The 24,846-nt window shown below is 34.0% G+C and overlaps 2 protein-coding genes across 2 annotated transcripts in view; both read right to left on the bottom strand.

The window, feature by feature from the left end:
• The window catches only part of LOC134848127 (copine-5-like), a 546,303-nt gene that overhangs the window by 403,798 nt on the left and 117,659 nt on the right, over positions 1-24,846 (bottom strand). The gene's annotated exons all lie outside the window — the stretch shown is intronic.
• Positions 2,180-24,846, bottom strand: part of LOC134847661 (uncharacterized) — a 69,123-nt gene continuing 46,456 nt past the window's right edge. The window contains exon 12 of the mRNA XM_063864823.1: positions 2,180-2,419. Within this exon, the coding sequence (XP_063720893.1) occupies positions 2,301-2,419 (119 nt within the window). The 3' untranslated portion in view covers positions 2,180-2,300. The remainder of the gene's footprint in view (positions 2,420-24,846) is intronic.

Raw genomic sequence — 24,846 nt, 5'->3', positions numbered from 1 at the left:
AGTCCACAATAAGGCAATTCCTGATGCTTCCACTTATCAAAGTGTCAAATTTTTTGTATATTCTTAAAGATGTGCCTTCAAGCTGTTCTAAATTTCTTAAGCTGAAAATATTTTTAAAAAGTTTTGAAACCTAGTTTTTTGCAAAAAATTTTCTGTCTTGCTTTCAATTAGCAGCTTCCCAACCTGGTTTCGCTGATGCTACAGAATTGTAAGTCTTTAAAAAACTTCTTCTTGTGTAAAATGATTAAAGTTAACAGTTCTCAGAAGCTGTTTTAAACTGCAATGACAACACTAGTTCAGGGTGTAAAGCAAAAATTTCAGGTGCAATTGGCCTTTCCAACTAGGCTTACAAATTACCTGTCGAGTTCATCTCAAAAGAAACAATTACGATCTCAACAAAGACACGGAACACGGTTCAAAGTTCACCTCGAATACGAAAACTAATAAGCCAGTACTCATTTGGGGAAAACATGGCTCGTTTCCAAAATTTCAGCGTGAAACCGCATGTATATTGAGTTTGCTAACCTAACTCATCGCTCCAATTATTGCTCCAGTGCTATCGTTTTACTGGCTGTATCCGCTTTGTCGCCGCCGTTGAGTTCGAAAGCAAGCATCTCCTAATTTAAATTAACCGTCATTCTCTAGTCATCTCATTTCTAACTTTCCTTGAATTTCTGCATAACCATCAGTGTATCGATAGTTTTCGGGCGATTATACAAACACTTGTGCTGTCTTGGAGCTCATTGCTTCCTTCTGATCCTTCCTGCATTATTGGTCAAAAACGCAAGGCAAACATAGTCAAGTCAATGATGGCTGGTTTACCAAAAGAGCGTTTAACTTATCGGCCAGCGTCTATCACCACATGCGGATTTGGCTATTTTGGTCCATTTTTTGTTGAAAAACGGAACGCGTTAAAACCGAATACTTACGAGCATGAAATTATGCGCAGTCAATATAGAATTTCCATCTAGGCACAGATTCTTGTGTCATAGGGTTGGGGGTTTCATTGGTTTCATTGGTCCCACCTTCATCTGGTCGGTAACGGAATCAACTTTGTCGTCTCGGCAAAAAAGTTCTAAAATGCATCGAGAATTGGAAAATGCATGCACTGGCACTATTCGTTCATAAACAAAATTTGTGGAAATTCAATTCACCCAGTGCTACAAATTACGGTGGCGTTTGGTAGAGATTAGTCCTTAGCTTGAAACGAGTTTTTTTATCTGATTCAAGGTTGTTAAAAATCAACGGACGAGATCCTTCAAACAAAGTTTTGCTTTGTGGAGCATTCGCTAAACAATTTCTTGTTAGCATCAAATGAGATCGCGAAGCGTTGACACGAAATCTTGTTTTATGGAAAAACTGTGTGAGCTTCTCGCCGTTGAGAGGAAGACTTTGATCACCGCAAGCAATGCGCACGTACGTGCTCAGTTGTATGCGAACTCGACTTAGACCCGTCGACTGAGAGAGTATGTGCCGAAACTGAACAAATGTGCTAATGGGTACATTTTATTGGAATGTAATTTGAAGACTGACAATAATGTGCGGATAGTAGACGACGCCAAACCTCGTGGTCATTACCCGTCGGCCCGAATTACCACAGTGAATTACAGCAACGCCGGCGTTTCGCAACCCTTTTTTTTCAAACGTCAAAAAGTCGAGTACAACCGACCGACCAAAAAACTGGCACCCGTTCTCGCTCCGTTACGGGTGGAAGATGTTAGCTCGTGCTAACTAATACATTTAGTTACCATAATTTGAGCTTTTCTTATACATTTTAGGTCAATTTTTATCAAAACTAAAACATTATTTTCTAAAACTAAAACAACATTTAACATCAAAAAGACAGCCCAATGCGGCTTTCTAGATTAGCATCATTGCAGGAAAATTTTTTTGTCATTTAGTTAGAGTACTTAGGAAAACTGCATGTTATGTTTTCTTTATGCTTTCTTATATGATTTCTTGTTTTCTATATGCAAATTGCTGTTCTTAAAGTTTTACTTTTTTATCAAAATTGATAATTGGAGCAGTTTTTTTTATTGAATAGTTTGTTGTTTTTTTTGAACTTATAAGGATATTCTATTTACTTGTGTTTACTCTTTCTTGCACTTTCGATTATGTTTCAAAATCAGGATTTAAAAATTGATAATTTACAGAAATCCTTTTACTAGTATAACTCGTACTTTCAGTCATATGTAAGCTATTCGTTATTGCAGAGAAGATTTAGTTTTCATTTTCTGTTATTAGATTGATAAATTTAGCTCAGAGGTCAAAAGTGTGAACAGAATAAGCCATGAGTTGTGTCAATCCATGTCTGTGTTGAGGTAGTGCCACATAGTGATTGGCTGTCTGCGTTTGGCCAGCATCTCTCGCCAATGTTGAGTCTCTTTTTGACCACCTCTCTTTCCAAGAGTCACACTCCCTGGATTAAACTTTTAAACTCAATATTGATCCGTGAAAATAAAAATGAAACCGGGGAGCGGTGGTGAAGTGGTTACGTCCCCGCCTCTCAACCGAGAGGTCGGATGTTCGAGGCCCACCATGATCCGTGCTCGTTGCTTGAGGGTGAAGCAAAATTACCCAGCCCAGAAAAATAACCAAAAAAATTGCATTTAGTTCTTAAGCAAGGGCACAACAGCGGTTCGCCGTGATGAGCTGTACAGCTCTTGTGTTGGTCCTTTCCCCCGTGGATAAATGGTCTTAAAAAATAATTATATGATTGCTTCATGAGGCCAAGGCCAACTTGCGCGCTGGCTTAAGGGGCATAAAAAAACGCGGATTGCACCCCTTTTTTGTTTAAATTTTAACCAAACCCCCCCCCCCCCAACTAGCATGATCATCGAATTGAGGGTGTAACGAGCGGTTTTACAAAGTTTTGGTATGAAGACCAAATATGTTCATCCTGGCTTAGTTGCTTACTCAGTTCGCATGTAAATTTCATAACAATCAGATAACGCAAACAATAGTTTTCCAGGTGGGAGGAAAAAGAGCCATAACTATTCGTTGTATGAGAAAATGCTCGATTTTTATGGAGACAAGATAAGCAAATGCGAACATCAAAAAAAGGTTAGTCCTTGACAGAATCCTTAAAATTGTTATATTTGTATAATTAATCCTAAGTTGTTGAAAAATAGGGTATCTATCCAGGGGCAGATTTAAGAGGGGGTGGGGGGGGCGGACACCCCCCCCCCCTTCAGGGATTCGAACCCCTGCCAACCCAAAGGTACCCCCTTTGGTACTTTTTAAGAAATCCATTTTTGGCCGACCGACCCTAAAATTTTTCTAAAGGCGCCTTGGGCGCCAATATATACTAACTTTGAGGGGGAGCGCGCGCCAAAAAAACGCGTTTTTTTTTGTCAAAATTTTCCAAAAAGTGCCCAAAAACGGCTTTTTTGACCAGTTTTTTCAAAAAATTGACTGCGGCGCAGAAAATTTGGCCAAAACAGGGTCTTTTTACTGCTTTGGGAGAGCTCGGAAAATCAATCTGATCGACCTAAAAAAAAAAAATCGTCAAAATTTTCCAAAATTTTTTGAAAATCCGCCCCCCCCCCCCTCGAGTAAATCCTAGATCCGCCGCCCTGTATCTATCGGATCTTTTCAATTATACCCCCCCCCCCCTATGATGATAAATGTAAATGAAATTTTTATTACAAAATTGGACTAATTTTACTCAGAGATGCAGGAACTTATATCCCGAGCTATAAATCAAGCTAGAAAAATTGCTTTTTGAGTTAGGACCGATGTGGTTAACTCATAGAGTAATTTCGGATAGGGTACACCGTCTGCTCGTCACGCTATCTTATTTTCGGCCGGATAGATTCGTGCAACTTCTTAGTCTAATACCGATCCTAATCTTACTCTTATACTATCTAGTCTCAGGGTGTTTAACTAGTCTCTGCTAGGCTCAATAGATCTAGGGTATACTGGTTTATTGCGGCTGTTGAAGTCTTCTTGGAGAGTCAACTAATTTCTAAGTTAAATTCAAATCTCTCTGGTGCTGAAATTACAAGTAATTCCAGCACTTACAAATAGGTGGGTTGTTAGTTTGATGGATCATGATTGGTTAATATTAAATACTTTACAGTGGTAAAATATCTAATTTATCCAATCATAAAATGTAGTTTAGATCAGGTTCCACCCATCCGGGTTTTACAGAGTTTTTTAGAATAGTCTTTCTGCAATTCAAAGGATGGATGATGTGCGTTGGTATTTGGCGAACATCATATTTCTTCTGGGTTCTCTTGTTAGAGAAGTTCCAGGTTCAATCGCTGTGTCTTCTCATGACACTGACTGGGTTTTCGCAACAAACTCAAATCTGATTTCAGAATGGTTGGCTATGACAGGTTTTTTTCGTTTCATGTAGAGAACTTCTTTGTATTTGACCTTGTCTGGGAATGGCGTGGAGATTGTGCGTGGAGGGGATGCCTGGTTACTCGGATCTGTACGTATACTTGAACATCGAGGTGGTCATTGGTCTAGTTCAATGAAGTCCTTTTCTGCGAAGTCAAGTCGTACTCTAAATCCTTTGAGTTGTGATTGTGGGCGGCATATTGATTGTGGTTGGCCATTCTTTTTCGAGTGTATTGGGGTCATTTTGTCTTTGGATGTTCGTCTTTGGTGTTGTATGCTGATCTGTATACTGCAAGGTATAATTTACATTTTATAAAATTTTTATTAGTTTGGTGTTTTAATTATGATTTTGGTTAGTTGTTTTCACAAAAGCTTTTTGTTTTAGTTCGGTTATTTTGAAGAGTTACTCACCCTTGAGTACCTCTTATTAAAAATAGGAGTGTGGTCACAAAGCGTGGATGTAGCGCGGTGGGTTAGGCCGGCTATAGAGCATGCTCAGGACGTCCTCTCTGGTGGGTTAGGCCAGGAGTGGGAGTATGATTTCGTGCGGTTTCTGTGAGAGGTCCTGTTATGTGATAACTTTTTATGTTGGGTTTATTGTGGTTTTTCTTATGTTTCGTTGGTTGTGTCCTTTTTTCAAAAATCAAATTGTTTTTGGTATGGGTTTGTCTTTCGACTTTTTGGTGTTTTATTATTTCTTTCTTAGACTTTATAATAGTCTTCAAAAGAATAAATTATCCAGTTTTAAACTGGGTTAATCCGGTTTGGGTACCGTTGGTTTCCTTTTCTTAGTCATGCTGTTATTCTATGTGTTGTGGTGTTTAGTAAGCTGCATTGGTTAGTTTTGTTTAGTATATAATTCCTTTCCAACAGGGTTAAAGGAAAGTTTGAAATTTGTTATCGTGTGTTAGAGTTGTTGAGTGTGAAAATTTAAAACTGAAATTCATTATTTAAACAAATCTTCGTGGGCGAGCTTGTGCGAGTTTGGATAGAATTCTTGTGCGAGTGAATGAAAATATCAAAAGGTTAGTACTGCATTTGCGTTTTATCAATTTACTACATAGAATTTCAATTTTACTGCTAGTTTTGGGGAAAAATTAAGTTACAAATTTTCATCATTATTAGAATTACTGCTTTTGGGGGAATAATTTATAAATTAATTTACTACATTGGTATGAATTTTATTGAATTTATCTAGTGTAAAATATTAATAGAGTTTTTAAGAATTTGAAGAAGTTTTCTATTTTTTATTTTTCTTTTGTGCATTTTGCAGATGATCGTGAGATGAAGACTAAAAATCTAAATAAAACATGGATAAAGAATGGTTAGTGTTTTATTTTAAATTTATTAGTTAAGAATATGTATAAATTATACTTACCTGTTAGTCGTCGGGGAAAAAACCGTGGGGGAAGATGTCGTGGATTATGTCGGAGTTTGTTAGTAATTTTGCTAGTATGCGAATGATGGTTTTATTTTGAAGCAGTGGCCAAAGCAATTGAAGTGCTTTAATGGTTTTTAGTTCTTCAGTGCCAACTGCAAAATCATAAGGTGAGTTTTGGATGAGATTATATAATTTGTGGTTATATTTAGTGTTGTGGATGAATTCTAATATGGGGATTTCTATAGGTTGAACAAATTCAAGTGGGATAAGGAAGGGTCTGGATTCTTCTGCGTTGAAGGTCTTTGTGATGGGACAAAAAATATACATTTGGGTTATGGGATCATAATTGCGAAGAATACCGTGAAGGTTAGTATCTTTGATGCAATATGTGAAGTTAAGAAAAAATGGTGGTGTGTATTTAGAGTTAATAAATTGAAAACGATGGTGTGGTTGTCTTGATGGAGTGTGTAGGTCAAAGTGATTTTGTATAAAGCGGTAATATGTATATGTGTGGGTTTGTTTAGTGCGTAACATAATGTCGTGTGAGCAGTGCAAATCTCGTTCATGTGGTGCAAGGAAGTGAAAGGTTAGTGAAAATAATTGAAATCTTTCTTTGAAACTTTCGTTAGCTTGTGTGTCGGTTAGTGCTTCAGAAATGATGTGGTCGAATTTGCGATCAAATATATTGAGTGTAAAAACATATGGTGTTTTGATGAAAAATTTTTCTGTGATTTGTGGGTTAGCGAAGCGATCATCATCTAAAAATTGGTCTTGGTTAGTTCGGATGATGTTATGATCGTAATATTCTAGCGTATATTCGGTAGCTAGGGGTGCAGTGTATGTTTTTAGTGATTTTTTATATCCGATGTAAGTAAATTGTCTATGTGTTAGTGGTGTAGTGAGTCGATATAGCATATCTTGATTTCGTTCTATATCGATGTGAGTATTAGATAAAGGTAGGCAAAGGGGGTTAGTAAAATGATAATATGATGTCCAATGAAGTGTAGGCATTATAACTTGTTCATCTACAAAACTACGTGTGTCGTTAGTGTCCTTAGGAGTGTTCAAAGTATATTGTGGAAATGAAGGTAGGGTGATTGCTAAAAAACCTTTCGTGTTAGTGTGATTTGGGTGATTAATATATTCTCGAGCTATTCCTGGTTTTGTTGGAAATGGATGGTTTGGGAATTTTCTTTTGAAAGTGCGGTAAGCTCTATTAGTGCTAAGTGATGATTCGGTGGATGTGGATGATGGTGCTAGTGATGCGGTATAAGCTGAAGAGGGTGTAGGGGTAGGTGGGTTTGATGATTCTATGGTTGATGAAATTTGGTTTATAGTTGAGGTGTCAAGGTGGAAGGGTTGTTGTTGTAAGGTGATAAAATTATCTAGTTCTTGGGAGATTTGGGGGGTGTCTGGAGAATTGGATGATCGATCTGAATGAAGTGAAGAGTAGGTTGGGGTAACTTGTGAAGCATAGGAGGGTGTGGAAATGGATGGGAGTGGGTTATATGGTGGGATTGGTTGAAAAGAGGGTTTCGAAAAAACTGAGGGATTGGTTTGAAAATTATTGGATGGAGATGGTTCAGAATCGGCAAATTCATCAGGGGTTTCAATATCTGGGTTATTGAGTTGTGAGATGGAGTATAAAACTGAGTTATGTGAATTAGTGTCTGAATTCATGCCTGATGTTATATTATTGTTTGGGAAATCGGGTGGCGGGAAAGCAAAAAGTGGAATAATTGTAATTGGAGTGTTGAGGTTGGTTGGGTGGGAATTTGAGCGGTGTAGGGATCCAAGTTAACGGCTCATCGTGAGCTAAAAAAATTATTATTTTGAGACTGAAAAGCAGTTGTATGTGGTTGTTCTATAATTTGTTCATATGTATTTTCATCTAGTGAATTGTGTGTCATTATATGTTGAATGGGACTTTGTGATATGGTTGGTCTGAAATTTGGAGTATGTGTTATAGCTAAATTTCGAAAATTTCGTGGGACTAGTGATAATGGATGGTTATGTGGTAGGGGTGGTAACTGTGGTGCTGTAGGCGTAATGTCTACATTGTTATGTTCTTCGTCATATGTGTTCTGTCTTGTTGCTATTTTTGTGAAATATTCTTTTATTTGTGCGTCTAAAAGAATTTTGTTTATTGATGATGAAAAAATTCCAAAAAATCCTGCAAATAAGATGCGTGCTACACTTGCTTGTCTATTTACTTGTGTGTGTATAGCGCATGTATTATAGATTCCTTTTAAGAGTGAGAAAAGAAATCCTATAAAGTTAAAAATTGCGTTAAACAATTTTTCTAAGATGTAATAGGGCCATCCTAGAAAATCAAGAATTTCATTTTTGAGTGTAACAAAGCTAAAAATATTTATAGGTGAGATATCTTGTGGTCGGTATTTTTCACCGTTGAGATATATATAGTCTTTAATGTCTTTAAAATATCCGCTATAATCTTGTGTATAAATGTCTGCAAATCCTGCTGTTTCGGCAAGTTTCCGTAAGTTTTGGTCAATTGATTGTCTTTGTATAGTGTCCATTTGTGTTAATAATTCCTGGAATTGTTGTGTTCTAATGAGATGTTGTATATCGGATTTTGAATATATTCCAATTGATTGTAAGTCAATATTTGGGTTTCGAACAATAGCTCTAATGCTTTCAGGTGAAAATTTTTTGAGTGATTGCATTAATGTAGGATATGGGGTAAGAAGGTAATATTTATCTTCATCGGGGTTCAGTTGTACTACATTGTGGCTATTTTCTGATCCACATGGGACTGCGGTATCCCAGAAATAGGTTCGTCTTGAAAGTGTATCAACGAAGTGTACTTTATTCTTATAAAAGATAGGGATTCTTTTATAGCATCGTTTATCTTCAAAAACGTATAGTGGTGATACTTTTTTGGTACAGGTATAAAACCATAAAATGTTTCCTTCATAGTCTAAAAAATTTGATCTATTGCCTGATAATAAATATCCTGCGTAGGGTATTTTTAATACTGCTAATGCAAGTGATTGTAGGATTTGTGTTCTTTCTAATTCGCATAGTTGGTGAAGTGTTTCTAATTCAGAGAGTGACATTTCTTGAAAAATTCGGCTAATTGTGTAGTCTAATTTCATATCTAAGTGAATATCATAGTGGATATTACCGAAATATGTACTATTCATTAGTGATAGTTCTTGTAAACGTGTGCTTCTAGTGTCATGGGGCTTTAGATGTCCACCGGGTTGACCTTTACTTTTTTGGAAATTAACTGGTATATATGATGTTCCTTCGTTTGGAGGATGACCTGTGGCATATGGGTCGATTTTTATTTTTCCAGTGGTCATGTCGAATCCTTTTTCGTATTCAACTAATATTTCAGAGTATTGTGTTTTGTGAAGTGGGTTTCTGTATTTACATGCAAGTTCTGTTTCTTGATATATTTGAAAACGTGTCAATTTATTTTCTATATTGTGTATGTTCCTAAAATTAGAACTTTGTTTTCGTGATGGGTTTACTTGTTCATATGGAACGGACTGTATAAAATATTTTTCGTGAAATTTTATCATACGAGCGTGTATTTTTGCTACTTGAAATGTTGTACATGTGTCTTCGGGGAACCAAACAATTGTTGCTTGTGTTCGTGTTGTAGGGTCACAATAGCCTTGATCGTTTTTACAAGGTAATTTAATTCCTTGATAGATCATTGTGTTGTCTGATAAATCGCGTGTGAGTTGTATTTTTTCGAGTTGTATTTTTCAATCAAAAAACATTATTTTTTGATATCCTTTATTTTTTGTGTCTGCTTTGCAGTTTGATGGGTTATTTATACCAATATGTGGTATCCAGTGTTTATCGTGTATGTCATAAGTTAATCTTCCGTGTGCGCCGTTGTATGGATATTTTTCGTCAGGTTTTATGTGTCCTTGATATCTTTCAAGTTCAGCTGGATGTACAGAATCTGAAAAAACTTGGAAATATACTAAATTTCTATCTGTGTTTTTATTTTTTGTGATATTTAGTCTGAGTAACTCGTTTTTACAATCTTCGGGATTGAGATGTAAAAGTCGTTCTATATTACTCTGGTAGAATGATTCGTGGTCAAGTCGGTTTTTATTTCCATTTGAGACTTGTGAACAATGTACTTTCTTTTCAGAAAATGTTGCTGTGATTTTATATCCTATAACTGTTGTTGCTCGGGCTTTTGAATAAAGTGTCGCTATTACATTTGTTGTTTCTATGGCTTGTGATTCTGTTTCGCATTGTGATACTTGATTTATTGCATATTTGTGTAGTGTTTTTTGTTCGTTTTCGTCACAATCGTAATGTGTTACTAATAAATCTTGGGGTCCTGTGCGGGGGGAAGGGTTTATGTTTTGATTGGAGATTACTAGAAAAAAGAGTTGGAGAAAAATCAATATTTTTAGAATATACATGTGTATGATAATCCTGAGTATGGGTTATAAAATGTGATGTAACCAATTGTCTTTTTGGTATATCTGTCGTATTTGTATATTACTTCAGTTGTTATAAATGGTGGTGGTAGGGATTGAGCTGTTATATTTGGTGGATTTAATGGATAGGGATGCTGAGTAATGTTGTTTAATTTAACCGTGATTTCAAATTTTAATTGTAGACTATTCTGTTGGAGTATTTGGATGTTATGAGCACGAATGTCTTCGTGAATGTCTTGTCTATATTGTAGTCTATTTAGTGCCCAGTTATGGAGTCGGTTACTTTCTAGGTGTTGTCCAAATAATGGTGGAGGTGCTGTGAATGTATTCCAGTCTAGTCTTAAAGGGATATTTGTTGATGATTGTTCTCGATATCTAGCGTCGAGGTTATTTGGGAAATTTAAGTTAAAAGGCGGTGGTGAAATCTGGCTTAGTGATGGTGTTGATGGTAGTGATAATGTTTCTGGTAGTGATGAGGATGTTGTTGTATCCGTAGAAATATCTATTGGATCATTGATTAAATTTGGTTCACCTTGTGTGAATGAATGTGTTGTCCAGTATGGTAGTCGTGATGTTTGGTTTGTGGGGTTAAAGGGGTTTTCACGGATTTGTTCAGATGTTGGTGTTGAACCTAAGTAATCTGAGGGTAGGCTTGAGGTGCTACGTTGTGAAAGAAGCGTAGGAGTTTCTGGTAATATACCAATGGGGTTTTCTGGAGTACCTTGTGATGGGGATTGGGGTATATCAAAATGAACTCGGGGAGTTTGAAAATTTCTGTTTCGTCGAGGATGTATAATTTGTCTATTTATTTCTACTGTATTTTGGTTTTGACTAGGATTTCGTATTCTACTTAATTCTTGTGGTAATGTTGGGTATAAGTTATATGTTGGTTCACTTAGAGGTGCTTGTCGTTGAACTGGTTCTAGTGGTTCTGATAAGCGAGCGTGTCGTTCTTCAAAGGTATATGGGTTATCTTGAAAAGAAATTCGTGTGGATGTTTGGGGGTTTTGGGTAGTTGAAGATGGTGTTGGGTTATTTTGGGATGATGTCGGTGAAGACTGACTGAGTGATTGTTGGTTAGCAATTTTTGATGGTTTTTTATTTATTCTTTTAGTGGAAAAATTTATGTTTATTATAGTATTCTTCTAGAAAAAGAATTAGGAGGATTGTTGCTAGGGCGAATGTGATGATTGCTTTCTTTATACATTTGCATATTGTCAAGATGAGGGATGATAGAAATGTTATAAAAATTACAAATAGTAAGAAAATATCTGTTCTACTAAAAATGGTTCGTATCATTTAGATAAGTTTTGTGAATCGTACCTGTGGATATAGTCAATAGCTTTCGAAAGCTGGAGGTATAGTTCAAATATGGAATAGAAAATTAAAAAAATATTGCAAAAAATGATTAAGATTATTATAAAAGATTCCAAGGTATCAAAAAGAAATATGATGAAAGGTTTAAATATTGTGAAAAAGTTTGCGAGAATGTTTAGAATTACGGTAACTGGTCGAGAGAAGAGCATTTAAGAAATGGCTTCTCGATCAAATATTTTTTGTTGTTTGAGGCAATTTTCAAGTGTGGTCGAATTATTTATTGGTTTTTTGACAAGTGGGTCGAGTTTTGTGAAAAATTGTTGGGGGCAAATTTTATGGTGATCGGGAGGTCTTCTTTGTCTTTATTTTCATTTGTCAAATGATCTGGGGTATCTTTGAGATTTTTATACTTTAGGCTAATTAAAATGGTCGTTCTTTTACTTTAGGCTAATTTAACATATTTGTTTGGGGGGTATTTGAGGTCTGAGTTGGGGAAATATTGTTGATCTTTGGTTTATTAGATAAGGGAGGGTTATGATATTATGGTGATATTTATTTTAGTTGTCAAGTTGGAATGGTTTGCTTATTTTTGACCTGGAGGTCGCAAAGTTATAGTTATAGATATGCCTGGAGTTTAATATCGTTCGTCTAGTTGATCTGTGTTAGAGTTAGAGAAGGTGACGGATTGGATGAATCCTATTGGCTAATTATGAACTAGAATCGTTGGGTGTTTGTCAGCATGTTATTTTGAAAAATGAAAGTTCAAAATATTTCAGAGGTACAAAAATTATTAAATATAAATTTAAAGCTGTTTTTGAAATTCGACTTTCTTTAATATTTTAGATTGTGGAATGAATGTTTTATAGTTTTTACGTGGTTGATTTCTAAGTCGTGATGACTCTCTATATTCTGATTTGTCGATTTGTTCTTGAGGTATTGTTTTTTCTATCATTTTTCTATTTTTTCTTTCGTTTTGTGGTGTATTTTGATCTAGCTTTTTTGTATTGTTTTTTGTTGTAGTTAATTTTTTATTTTGGTTTTCGAGGTGAATGGCATGTTGTTCCTTTGTTTTATTTTCCGTATGTGGGTAATTTTGAATAACTTTTAAACCTGTGAAAGAATACAATTGAGTTAGTTCGCGTAGTGCGTATTCTTTTGGGTAATAAGGTAATAGGTTGTTTCGATGTTGAACAATTTCTTTTTGTTCTGAGTCGGTGATTTTATATGTGACATCAGTGGGTTTGGCAATTATTTGGTATGGTCCTTTACAAAGGGGTTGTAATTTTTTAGAAATTCCTTTTTGAGTGTTAAAATTGGGTATTAAAACAAATGTTCTAATTTTTAAATCGGAGGCTGGTGTAAAGCGTGAATTTATTTGTTCGTTAATGTTTTGCCTTTGTAACAACTTTTTTGTTACTCTTTGGTAAATTTCATTGTGTTTTTTATCTCTATTTAAAATCCATTCGGTGTGTGTACCGGAGGCTAACTTAAGAATTTGTGGGTGATGAAAATGATCTTCATCGTGTGTGTGTAGAGGTAGATTATAACAAATTGAGTCTTTATTCGGTTGACAATAACTTTGTGCATTTTTATGAGAGTTTGCTGTAAACATAATCGGTTTGCTTGGCTTTTGATTAAAAACCATTTCATATGGTGACATTCCTAGAGTTGTCGTGATTTGTGAATTATATGCTAAGGGAAATTGTAAGTCAATATTTGGGTTTCGAACAATAGCTCTAATGCTTTCAGGTGAAAATTTTTTGAGTGATTGCATTAATGTAGGATATGGGGTAAGAAGGTAATATTTATCTTCATCGGGGTTCAGTTGTACTACATTGTGGCTATTTTCTGATCCACATGGGACTGCGGTATCCCAGAAATAGGTTCGTCTTGAAAGTGTGTCAACGAAGTGTACTTTATTCTTATAAAAGATAGGGATTCTTTTATAGCATCGTTTATCTTCAAAAACGTATAGTGGTGATACTTTTTTGGTACAGGTATAAAACTATAAAATGTTTCCTTCATAATCTAAAAAATTTGATCTATTGCCTGATAATAAATATCCTGCGTAGGGTATTTTTAATACTGCTAATGCAATTGATTGTAGGATTTGTGTTCTTTCTAATTCGCATAGTTGGTGAAGTGTTTCTAATTCAGAGAGTGACATTTCTTGAAAAATTCGGCTAATTGTGTAGTCTAATTTCATATCTAAGTGAATATCATAGTGGATATTACCGAAATATGTACTATTCATTAGTGATAGTTCTTGAAAAAAATTTGTGCTTCTAGTGTCATGGGGCTTTAGATGTCCACCGGGTTGACCTTTACTTTTTTGGAAATTAACTGGTATATATGATGTTCCTTCGTTTGGAGGATGACCTGTGGCATATGGGTCGATTTTTATTTTTCCAGTGGTCATGTCGAATCCTTTTTCGTATTCAACTAATATTTCAGAGTATTGTGTTTTGTGAAGTGGGTTTCTGTATTTACATGCAAGTTCTGTTTCTTGATATATTTGAAAACGTGTCAATTTATTTTCTATATTGTGTATGTTCCTAAAATTAGAACTTTGTTTTCGTGATGGGTTTACTTGTTCATATGGAATGGACTGTATAAAATATTTTTCGTGAAATTTTATCATACGAGCGTGTATTTTTGCTACTTGAAATGTTGTACATGTGTCTTCGGGGAACCAAACAATTGTTGCTTGTGTTCAAGTTGTAGGGTCACAATAGCCTTGATCGTTTTTACAAGGTAATCTAATTCCTTGATAGATCATTGTGTTGTCTGATAAATCGCGTGTGAGTTGTATTTTTTCGAGTTGTATTTTCCAATCGAAAAACATTATTTCTTGATATCCTTTATTTTTTGTGTCTGCTTTGCAGTTTGATGGGTTATTTATACCAATATGTGGTATCCAGTGTTTATCGTGTATGTCATAAGTTAATCTTCCGTGTGCGCCGTTGTATGGATATTTTTTGTCTAGTTTTATATGTCCTTGATATCTTTCAAGTTCTGCTGGATGTACAGAATCTGAAAAAACTTGGAAATATACTAAATTTCTGTCTGTGTTTTTATTTTTTGTGATATTTAGTCTGAGTAACTCGTTTTTACAATCTTCGGGATTGAGATGTAAAAGTCGTTCTATATTACTCTGGTAGAATGATTCGTGGTCAAGTCGGTTTTTATTTCCATTTGAGACTTGTGAACAATGTACTTTCTTTTCAGAAAATGTTGCTGTGAATTTATATCCTACAACTGTTGTTGCTCGGGCTTTTGAATAAAGTGTCGCTATTACATTTGTTGTTTCTATGGCTTGTGATTCTGTTTCGCATTGTGATACTTGATTTATTGCATATTTGTGTAGTGTTTTTTGTTCGTTTTCGTCACAATCGTAATGTGTTACTAATAAATCTTGGGGTCCTGTGCGGGGGGAAGGGTTTATGTTTTGATTGGAGATTACTAGAAAAAAGAGTTGGAGAAAAATCAATATTTTTAGAATATACATGTGTATGATAATCCTGAGTATGGGTTATAAAATGTGATGTAACCAATTGTCTTTTTTAATATATCTGTCGTATTTGTATATTACTTCAGTTTTTATAAATGGTGGTGGTAGGGATTGAGCTGTTATATTTGGTGGATTTAATGGATAGGGATGCTGAGTAATGTTGTTTAATTTAACCGTGATTTCAAATTTTAATTGTAGACTATTCTGTTGGAGTATTTGGATGTTATGAGCACGAATGTCTTCGTGAATGTCTTGTCTATATTGTAGTCTATTTAGTGCCCAGTTATGGAGTCGGTTACTTTCTAGGTGTTGTCCAAATAATGGTGGAGGTGCTGTGAATGTATTCCAGTCTAGTCTTAAAGGGATATTTGTTGATGATTGTTCTCGATATCTAGCGTCGAGGTTATTTGGGAAATTTAAGTTAAAAGGCGGTGATGAAATCTGGCTTAGTGATGGTGTTGATGGTAGTGATAATGTTTCTGGTAGTGATGAGGATGTTGTTGTATCCGTAGAAATATCTATTGGATCATTGATTAAATTTGGTTCACCTTGTGTGAATGAATGTGTTGTCCAGTATGGTAGTCGTGATGTTTGGTTTGTGGGGTTAAAGGGGTTTTCACGGATTTGTTCAGATGTTGGTGTTGAACCTAAGTAATCTGAGGGTAGGCTTGAGGTTCTACGTTGTGAAAGAAGCGTAGAAGTTTCTGGTAATATACCAATGGGGTTTTCTGGAGTACCTTGTGATGGGGATTGGGGTATATCAAAATGAACTCGGGGAGTTTGAAAATTTCTGTTTCGTCGAGGATGTATAATTTGTCTATTTATTTCTACTGTATTTTGGTTTTGACTAGGATTTCGTATTCTACTTAATTCTTGTGGTAATGTTGGGTATAAGTTATATGTTGGTTCACTTAGAGGTGCTTGTCGTTGAACTGGTTCTAGTGGTTCTGATAAGCGAGCGTGTCGTTCTTCAAAGGTATATGGGTTATCTTGAAAAGAAATTCGTGTGGATGTTTGGGGGTTTTGGGTAGTTGAAGATGGTGTTGGGTTATTTTGGGATGATGTCGGTGAAGACTGACTGAGTGATTGTTGGTTAGCAATTTTTGATGGTTTTTTATTTATTCTTTTAGTGGAAAAATTTATGTTTATTATAGTATTCTTCTAGAAAAAGAATTAGGAGGATTGTTGCTAGGGCGAATGTGATGATTGCTTTCTTTATACATTTGCATATTGTCAAGATGAGGGATGATAGAAATGTTATAAAAATTACATATAGTAAGAAAATATCTGTTCTACTAAAAATGGTTCGTATCATTTAGATAAGTTTTGTGAATCGTACCTGTGGATATAGTCAATAGCTTTCGAAAGCTGGAGGTATAGTTCAAATATGGAATAGAAAATTAAAAAAATATTGCAAAAAATGATTAAGATTATTATAAAAGATTCAAAGGTATCAAAAAGAAATATGATGAAAGGTTTAAATATTGTGAAAAAGTTTGCGAGAATGTTTAGAATTACGGTAACTGGTCGAGAGAAGAGCATTTAAGAAATGGCTTCTCGATCGAATATTTTTTGTTGTTTGAGGCAATTTTCAAGTGTGGTCGAATTATTTATTGGTTTTTTGACAAGTGGGTCGAGTTTTGTGAAAAATTGTTGGGGGCAAATTTTATGGTGATCGGGAGGTCTTCTTTGTCTTTATTTTCATTTTTCAAATGATCTGGGGTATCTTTGAGATTTTTATACTTTAGGCTAATTAAAATGGTCGTTCTTTTACTTTAGGCTAATTTAACATATTTGTTTGGGGAGTATTTGAGGTCTGAGTTGGGGAAATATTGTTGATCTTTGGTTTATTAGATAAGTGAGGGTTATGATATTATGGTGATATTTATTTTAGTTGTCAAGTTGGAATGGTTTGCATATTTTTGACCTGGAGGTCGCAAAGTTATAGTTATAGATATGCCTGGAGTTTAATATCGTTCGTCTAGTTGATCTGTGTTAGAGTTAGAGAAGGTGACGGATTGGATGAATCCTATTGGCTAATTATGAACTAGAATCGTTGCGTGTTTGTCAGCATGTTATTTTGAAAAATGAAAGTTCAAAATATTTCAGAGGTACAAAAATTATTAAATATAAATTTAAAGCTGTTTTTGAAATTCGACTTTCTCTAATATTTTAGATTGTGGAATGAATGTTTTATAGTTTTTACGTGGTTGATTTCTAAGTCGTGATGACTCTCTATGTTCTGATTTGTCGATTTGTTCTTGAGGTATTGTTTTTTCTATCATTTTTCTATTTTTTCTTTCTTTTTGTGGTGTATTTTGATCTAGCTTTTTTGTATTGTTTTTTGTTGTAGTTAATTTTTTATTTTGGTTTTCGAGGTGAATGTCATGTTGTTCCTTTGTTTTATTTTCCGTATGTGGGTAATTTTGAATAACTTTTAAACCTGTGAAAGAATACAATTGAGTTAGTTCGCGTAGTGCGTATTCTTTTGGGTAATAAGGTAATAGGTTGTTTCGACGTTGAACAATTTCTTTTTGTTCTGAGTCGGTGATTTTATATGTGACATCAGTGGGTTTGGCAATTATTTGGTATGGTCCTTTACGAAGGGGCTGTAATTTTTTAGAAATTCCTTTTTGAGTGTTAAAATTGGGTATTAAAACAAATGTTCTAATTTTTAAATCGGAGGCTGGTGTAAAGCGTGAATTTATTTGTTCGTTAATGTTTTGCCTTTGTAACAACTTTTTTGTTACTCTTTGGTAAATTTCATTGTGTTTTTTTATCTCTGTTTAAAATCCATTCGGTGTGTGTACCGGAGGCTAACTTAAGAATTTGTGGGTGATGAAAATGATCTTCATCGTGTGTGTGTAGAGGTAGATTATAACAAATTGAGTCTTTATTCGGTTGACAATAACTTTGTGCATTTTTATGAGAGTTTGCTGTAAACATAATCGGTTTGCTTGGCTTTTGATTAAAAACCATTTCATATGGTGACATTCCTAGAGTTGTCGTGATTTGTGAATTATATGCTAAGGGAAATAGTTTTACATCTGCTGACCATTCGGTATATCTTGTATCATTTCCATTAATGATACATCTAAGATATTCTTGTAGTGAACGGTTCATACCTTCGACTAAGCCGTTTGTCCAAGGTGCGTGAGATGTACGTGGTTTGTGTTTGATATTATATAGATGACATAGTGTGATGATTTCATTATTTATGAATTCTGTACCGTTGTCTGTAACTAAAATTTCTGGTAGTCCGAATTTAGCTATCCAGTGTTCATAGAGTGTTGTGTAAGCGTAATAAGCGTTACAATGTGGTACTGGGTTAAGTGCTACATAATGTGTAAACGCGTCGACAATTGCCATAATGTAGGAGTTTCCTTCGGATGAGGGTGAAATTGGTCCTTTTGTGTCAAATGAAATACGGTGGTTAAAGTACAAACTTTGTCCTTTGAAATCTTGTTTTTGAGCTATTTGTTTTTGATTTGGATAAGGTTTATTTAGCTGACATACTATACAATCATTGCATAGTACTTTTATCCAAATTGGTGCATTTGGAAAATAAAAGTTTTGTATGAAATTTGAATATGTTTTCTCTGTGTCCTTTAATGTTTTGTGTATGTGAAATATTAAAAGCTATAAGAATCATACTTAGAGGGAGACAGGGAACTGTAGATTCATTTAATTTGTATTCTAGAAGGTCTGTGTTTTCGTTAATTGTTTTATCCAAATTGGTACTTTTATCCAAATTGGTGCATTTGGAAAATAAAAGTTTTGTATGAAATTTGAATATGTTTTCTCAGTGTCCTTTAATGTTTTGTGTATGTGAAATATTAAAAGCTATAAGAATCATACTTAGAGGGAGACAGGGAACTGTAGATTCATTTAATTTGTATTCTAGAAGGTCTGTGTTTTCGTTAATTGTTGTATTATTAAATTTTCGAAAATATCGGAGGAGTGTTTTATTTCCTAAAATAGTTGTATCTGCCTTGACGGGTTTAGTTTTATATTTGTGCCATGATTTTAGTTGTCTAATTACTGGGTCAAGATTTTGATATTGTTTCAAAGTATTAATTGTAATTTTATCTGTTGGGGGGAGAAAAATGTTTTCTATTTCTAATTGAGATAAAGGAATTGTATCAAGTGGGTCATGGAGGTTAAAAACTTGATTTATTGTGTATTTTGAATCGTTTGTTTGTGGTCCTGATATATTTATTTTATCAGTTAGGTTTTCTTTTTCAATTAATGAAAAAAGGTCTTTTTTATGCGGGTGTTGTTTTACTCTTTTTTGTTGGGTGTTATTTTTTATCCATTGTGAGTATGGAATTGGTTTGAAAGTTGATGTTCCAAGTAGATCAACTTCGTAGTGGTTATTTTGGCAATCTAAATAAAGTGGGAAGTGTTGTAAATTTTTTATCTGTGATTGTTCAACGTCAGTTTTTACTGCATATTTGCATTCTAGTCGGGGTGATGTTTCGTTTTCTGCAAGGTAGAATTTTATATTTTTGGGTATTTCTACTGTAGTTTTACGTGTAAGTAATTCAGGTGGTGTATTTCGACTTAATGTGTCTGGTAATGCAAGATTTTTTGCTGTTGTCCAAACTATATGTAAGTTTGGGAATTTCATTAGAATTAATTGAAATCTATAAACTCGATGATTTGGATTGGATTTTTGTGTAAAGAGAAAAATGATTGGTTTGTGATCTGTAAATAGAACTGTTGGATGTTTTGATCCAAGTATCAGAAATTCATATTCTGTTAGTGTATATATTATGGCTGTACACTCTCTCATTAGAGTTGAGAGTCGTAGCTCTGCTTGAGTGAATAATCGAGAATTTGCTGATATAAGATTCATTTTGTTTGTGCCATTGTGTGATTGTAATAATGCTGCGCCGATGCCAAAATTCGAAGCATCGCACATGGCATAAAATGGTTGATTTGGATCTGGAATTGTATTCGAAATTTGTTCAGTTAGGAGTTTTTTAATTTCTTCAAATCGTGCTTGATGTTCTGTGTTCCATTCAAAATTATTTTGTTGTCTAAGTATATTATAGAATGGTCTTAGGTATAATTGCATTTTATAGACATATTTGCTTAAAAAGTTTAACATTCCAAGGAATTCTTGGATTTTCTTTTTGTTTGTTGGTGGTTGGAGTTTTTGAATAGCATCAATGCGTGATTTTAATGGAGTGATTGTTTTTCTTTCTATATTATGTCCTAAGAATTTAACTCGTGTTAAAAAGAACTGTGATTTATCGGGGGCGGCCTTCAGATTTTCGTTCTGAAGTTTTTTGTGATAGTTTTCTAAGACATTGAACATTTCTTCTTTTGTTTGTGATTGCATAAAAACATCGTCTAAATAAGTGATTGCGTTTTTCTTGAGTATTAGTGGTCTAAAAATTTTGCTCATAAAAGCTGAAAATGCTGCTGGTCCTATGGATATTCCATAGAATAGGCGGTTGAATTCATATTGCTGATTTCCAATAACAAGTTGTGTTAAGCGTCGCGATTGTTCATCTAGTGGCATTTGATTATATGCACTATTCATATCTGCGGTTGTAAAGTATTTTCCGTTTATTTTTGTTAAAATAACTTGTATTGGTTCAATAGGCCAATTGCATTTTGATTCGTCTATTAGTGAATTAAGGTATCTAGCGTCTAGAACTATTTTTAATGATTCTCCTTTTGCTAGGATGATAACAGGGTTGATAAATGTGTTACCTTTTGGTTGTTCTTCTTTGTTTACCGGTGAGATAATATTGTATTGTTCTAAAATATCGAGTAATCTGTTAACTTTATCATGTAAGTGAATTGGTACTTTACTTGCTCTTTATTTTTTGAAAACTGCGTCAGGTTTTAGTGGAAGGTGTAGTGATGAGCTGATTTTGCCAACATCAAATTTAGATGTTGCATAGACTGATGAATATTTTATTAGCTGTTTGGCTAATTTATCAAATTCGTCTTGTGTTATTTGTGAATGTTGAAAGTTAAACATTGTTAAAAACTTCTGTTGAGCCTCTGTGTAGTTACTTATGTTGAATGTAGGTTTGAAATATGGAGTTTTTGTGAAATAAACTGTATTTTTTTTTCCTTTTTTTAATATATTATTTATGGATAATTCTTCATTAAGAATTGTGGATTGACAAATATCTAATAATTGGAGTATATTATTTACGCGGTATTCTTTTTCGTGTATTGGTGATATCGTAGCGTTGGTTTCGCAATAGCCTAACAGTCCTAAAGGTAATGTTACTTGATAGGGTGTATTGTTGTATACATGTAGAGAAATAATATCTGAATTCGAGTTTTTCAAATATTTTATGGATGAGATTGTGATTTTGAAAAACTTATGGATAGGTTTGAATTCAAAGTCTGACATATAGAGTTGTTGTTTATTTTGTTTTTTATCATATTGGTGAACTTGTTTTATTGAAAAATTATATATGTTTCCTGATAGTGGTTTCAGGTGTTTTCTTTGTTGGTTATATATTGGATAAAATTTTGAAAAGAATGGTGGTTGTTTGTTTAATCTTTGGAAAAATGTCAGGGATGTGTCTTTTGTTTTTGTGTATTTATCTTTGATTAGTATTTTACTGTTTAAGATGTTGATTGTTGGTATATATTTAGAGATAAATGGTATTCCAATGATATTGTGTTTAATATCAGTGATATGAAATATTTGTTTAAATGGTTTATTTAAAATTTTATTCTGCTCCATTGTTCTTGTGGGGAGAAGAAATAATTGAATTTTTCCATAGTTTACCAATGTTGATCCCTGTGCTGTTGCTAGTTTACTGGATGTTTCAAGAGGTGTTAATTATGGGTGTAATGTTTTTATCTCATTCCATGTGGGAATGTTTATTATGTTTGATTCTGCTCCTGAATCAATTAAAAAATCAATTTCAAGATCTGGTGGTTGAAATTCTTTGTTTCTTGGACTTTATAAAAGAAATGGTATTGTCCAAATTTTTTCTTTAGGTTGTTCTTTTTGTATATTTTGATAGATGTGATTTGTATTCAAGCATTTTGTTTTGTCGTTTTCATTGGATTGGTTTGTAGTGTTGATTTCGTTAGTTTCTTGTGCCGTTTGTGTGGAATGGATGGGTTCAATATAATAATTGTGAAGTAGTTCTAATTGATTTTCATATATATGTGATGAAAAAATTTGTTCATATATAATAGGTTCGTAGTCATTTTCGACTGCTATCATATTTATGGAGGTAGTGTTTTCTGTATCACTTTCTGAATCTGATGATTCACAGTTTATTTGATTCAGTTGTAGCTCGTTATTTCCTGTATCATCAATACCTGGGGGGTCTGATGTTGTTTCTGGATTTGATTGTACTTGATTTATATTTCTTTGATGTTTAGGTGTACTACTTCTGTGGCGATTATTAGAATTATTATAATGGTTATTATTCCTGTGTGGTGATTGGGAATAATTTCTATAACGATTATTATAACTTGATTGTCGATTTTGTGAATTATTTTGTGATCTGTTTTGATAATTATTGTTTGGTCTGTTATAGTTTGATCTATTATATGAGTTATTCCTTGATCGATTGTTCGGGTAATTCTGGTTTCGGTTGTTTGAATAACTTCTATTTCGATTATTGGAGTAGTTTCTATTTCTATTGTATGATGAGTTTCGTGATTGATTGTTTGGATAGTAATTATTCCTTGATCGGGAATTAGATCTAGAAACAAATTGTGTTGTGTTCGAATTTGATCTGGAGTAGTTATTTCGACTATTTGGTCTATTGTAATGATTTTGTGACAAATTTTGTGTATTTCTTCGTTCTGGTGATCTTCCTCTATAACTTGAGTTATATGGTGATTGATTTCTCGTGTAGTTGGTATTGTTCGGAAGTGGTTTTCCTGAACTGTTGTTGCTGTATACATTTTTGTTCGGTAGATTTTGATCTTTCTTCATGTATTGGTAGAATGATTTATTCGGTTCTTTATATTTTTGAGGTTTGTTTTGATTGTCCTGTTGTTTTTGTCTACATTCAGAAATACTATGTCCGTATCGTCGGCAATAATTACACCATTTTTTGAAAGATGGTTTGCCTTTAAAGTTTGGGTGTTTTTCGTAAATATTGAGTATTTCAGTGATTTTTTCAACGAGGTCTGTATCTGATTCCTGTATATTATTGATATTTGTAGTATTTGTTTCAATTCGGTTAACATATTGTAATTTCTGATTTGTGGTTTCTTCAAGTTTCATTGTGATTTCCGCTTGCTCTAGCTTGTCTACTAGTTTTCGAAAATCTAAATCGGGCTCTCGAATTGAGGAGGGATGGGATGCTCTCTTTTTTATTGCTATTTTCCTTAATTGGGGTGTTAAGGTCATCATTAAGATTTCTGTCATTTTTGTCTTTTTATAATCGTGTGTATTTAATGAATATGCTTTTCGAACTAGTGTTTCGATACGTACTGCTAATTGTTTGATGGTTTCATTTGGTAATCTGCGAATTTCATTACATAAAACTCTTTGTTGTTGTTTGTTTCTTTCGGAGTCAAACATTTTTGAAAATTCTTGTGTAAATCTCTTCCAATTTGATTTTATTTCTATAGGCAATACTGAAAACCATTTTTGGGCTGCGCCGTCTAGGGTTGTCTGTATCAACGCTGTGCGTCGATGTATCCAGTTTTGATGTAGTGGCGTATTAATTGGTTCAGGTCCTATATTTAAAACTAAATTTGCTGTTACTGCATTTAAATAATCTTCTACAGAATATTCAGGGTCTGTTCCTGTGAATACCATTAATGGTTTGTTTGATGTTATTGATGATCCACCCATAAGGTATGGATTCATTGTCATTTGTAATGATTCTGCTGCATTTGGCATTTGTGAAAAATTAGAAAGTTGATTTTTTGTTATTTCGTGTTGTTGAAGATAATATGGAAGTGGTATTTCATTTTGCATTTGTGTTGGTTGATATGAGTGTGTAATCATTGGGTTTTGTGGCTGAATTGGTTGAAAAGATTGTGTATTAATTGGGTTTTGCATTTGTATTGGTTGTTGATTTTGTGTATCTATCTGGTGTGGAGAAAAATTTCTATGATGTGTATATGGTTTCTGCATTCCTTGTCCGCGATATTCTTGGGTATATGGTGCAAATATATCTGGTTGTAAATGATCATCATCAGAGGATAGGTAATCCATTTGATGAGGTGCTTGTTTTTTATGTTTATTCTGTTGAAAGAATGGGTAATTTTCACTATGATCCTGTGGAGGATGTGGATTAGCTTGAAAATTTACTGAATTGGTTGTTGCCATTGGATTATTCCAATATCAAGATCTGATTTGATTATTATTATTATTTCGTGGAGGATAGTTTGTTTTTGACGAATGTGTATAATTATAATTATGTTCCGCAAAATTGTTTCTTGTGAATGTTCTGCGTGTTTTTGACGGTATTGTCATGGGTCTATATGTTTGGTAATCCATTTGTGAATATTTTGGAGCAACCGAAGGTTTAACGGTTGATTGTAAGGTTACCTGTGCTAGCGAAGTGTTTGTATTTCTTGGTGTTGTTAAATTTGGACGTATTGGTGAAATACTTTGTTGTGTAGTTGTTGTTGTTTGGACAATTTCTTCATTTATGAAGTGTGATGGTGTCTGAATATCTTGTTGAGTGAGATTTCTAGTTCCATTAAGGTTTTCATTGTGTATGACGGTCGAATTTAAACTGTTATTTCGAGTATCAGGTAAAAATGTATTGTAGTTTAATGGTGTTGCGTCAATGGTTAATGGTACTACTCTTACATAATCTCTTATATAAGATATTGTACTTATTGCTTGACTTGCAATTGATTGTGGGATATTTATAAATGCATAATGAGAC

This window comes from Symsagittifera roscoffensis, chromosome 6, assembly GCF_963678635.1.
Source record: "Symsagittifera roscoffensis chromosome 6, txSymRosc1.1, whole genome shotgun sequence".
Taxonomy (NCBI): domain Eukaryota; kingdom Metazoa; phylum Xenacoelomorpha; order Acoela; family Convolutidae; genus Symsagittifera; species Symsagittifera roscoffensis.
The sequence above is the reverse complement of the archived record's forward strand: the minus strand, read 5'-3'. Positions and strand labels throughout refer to the sequence as shown.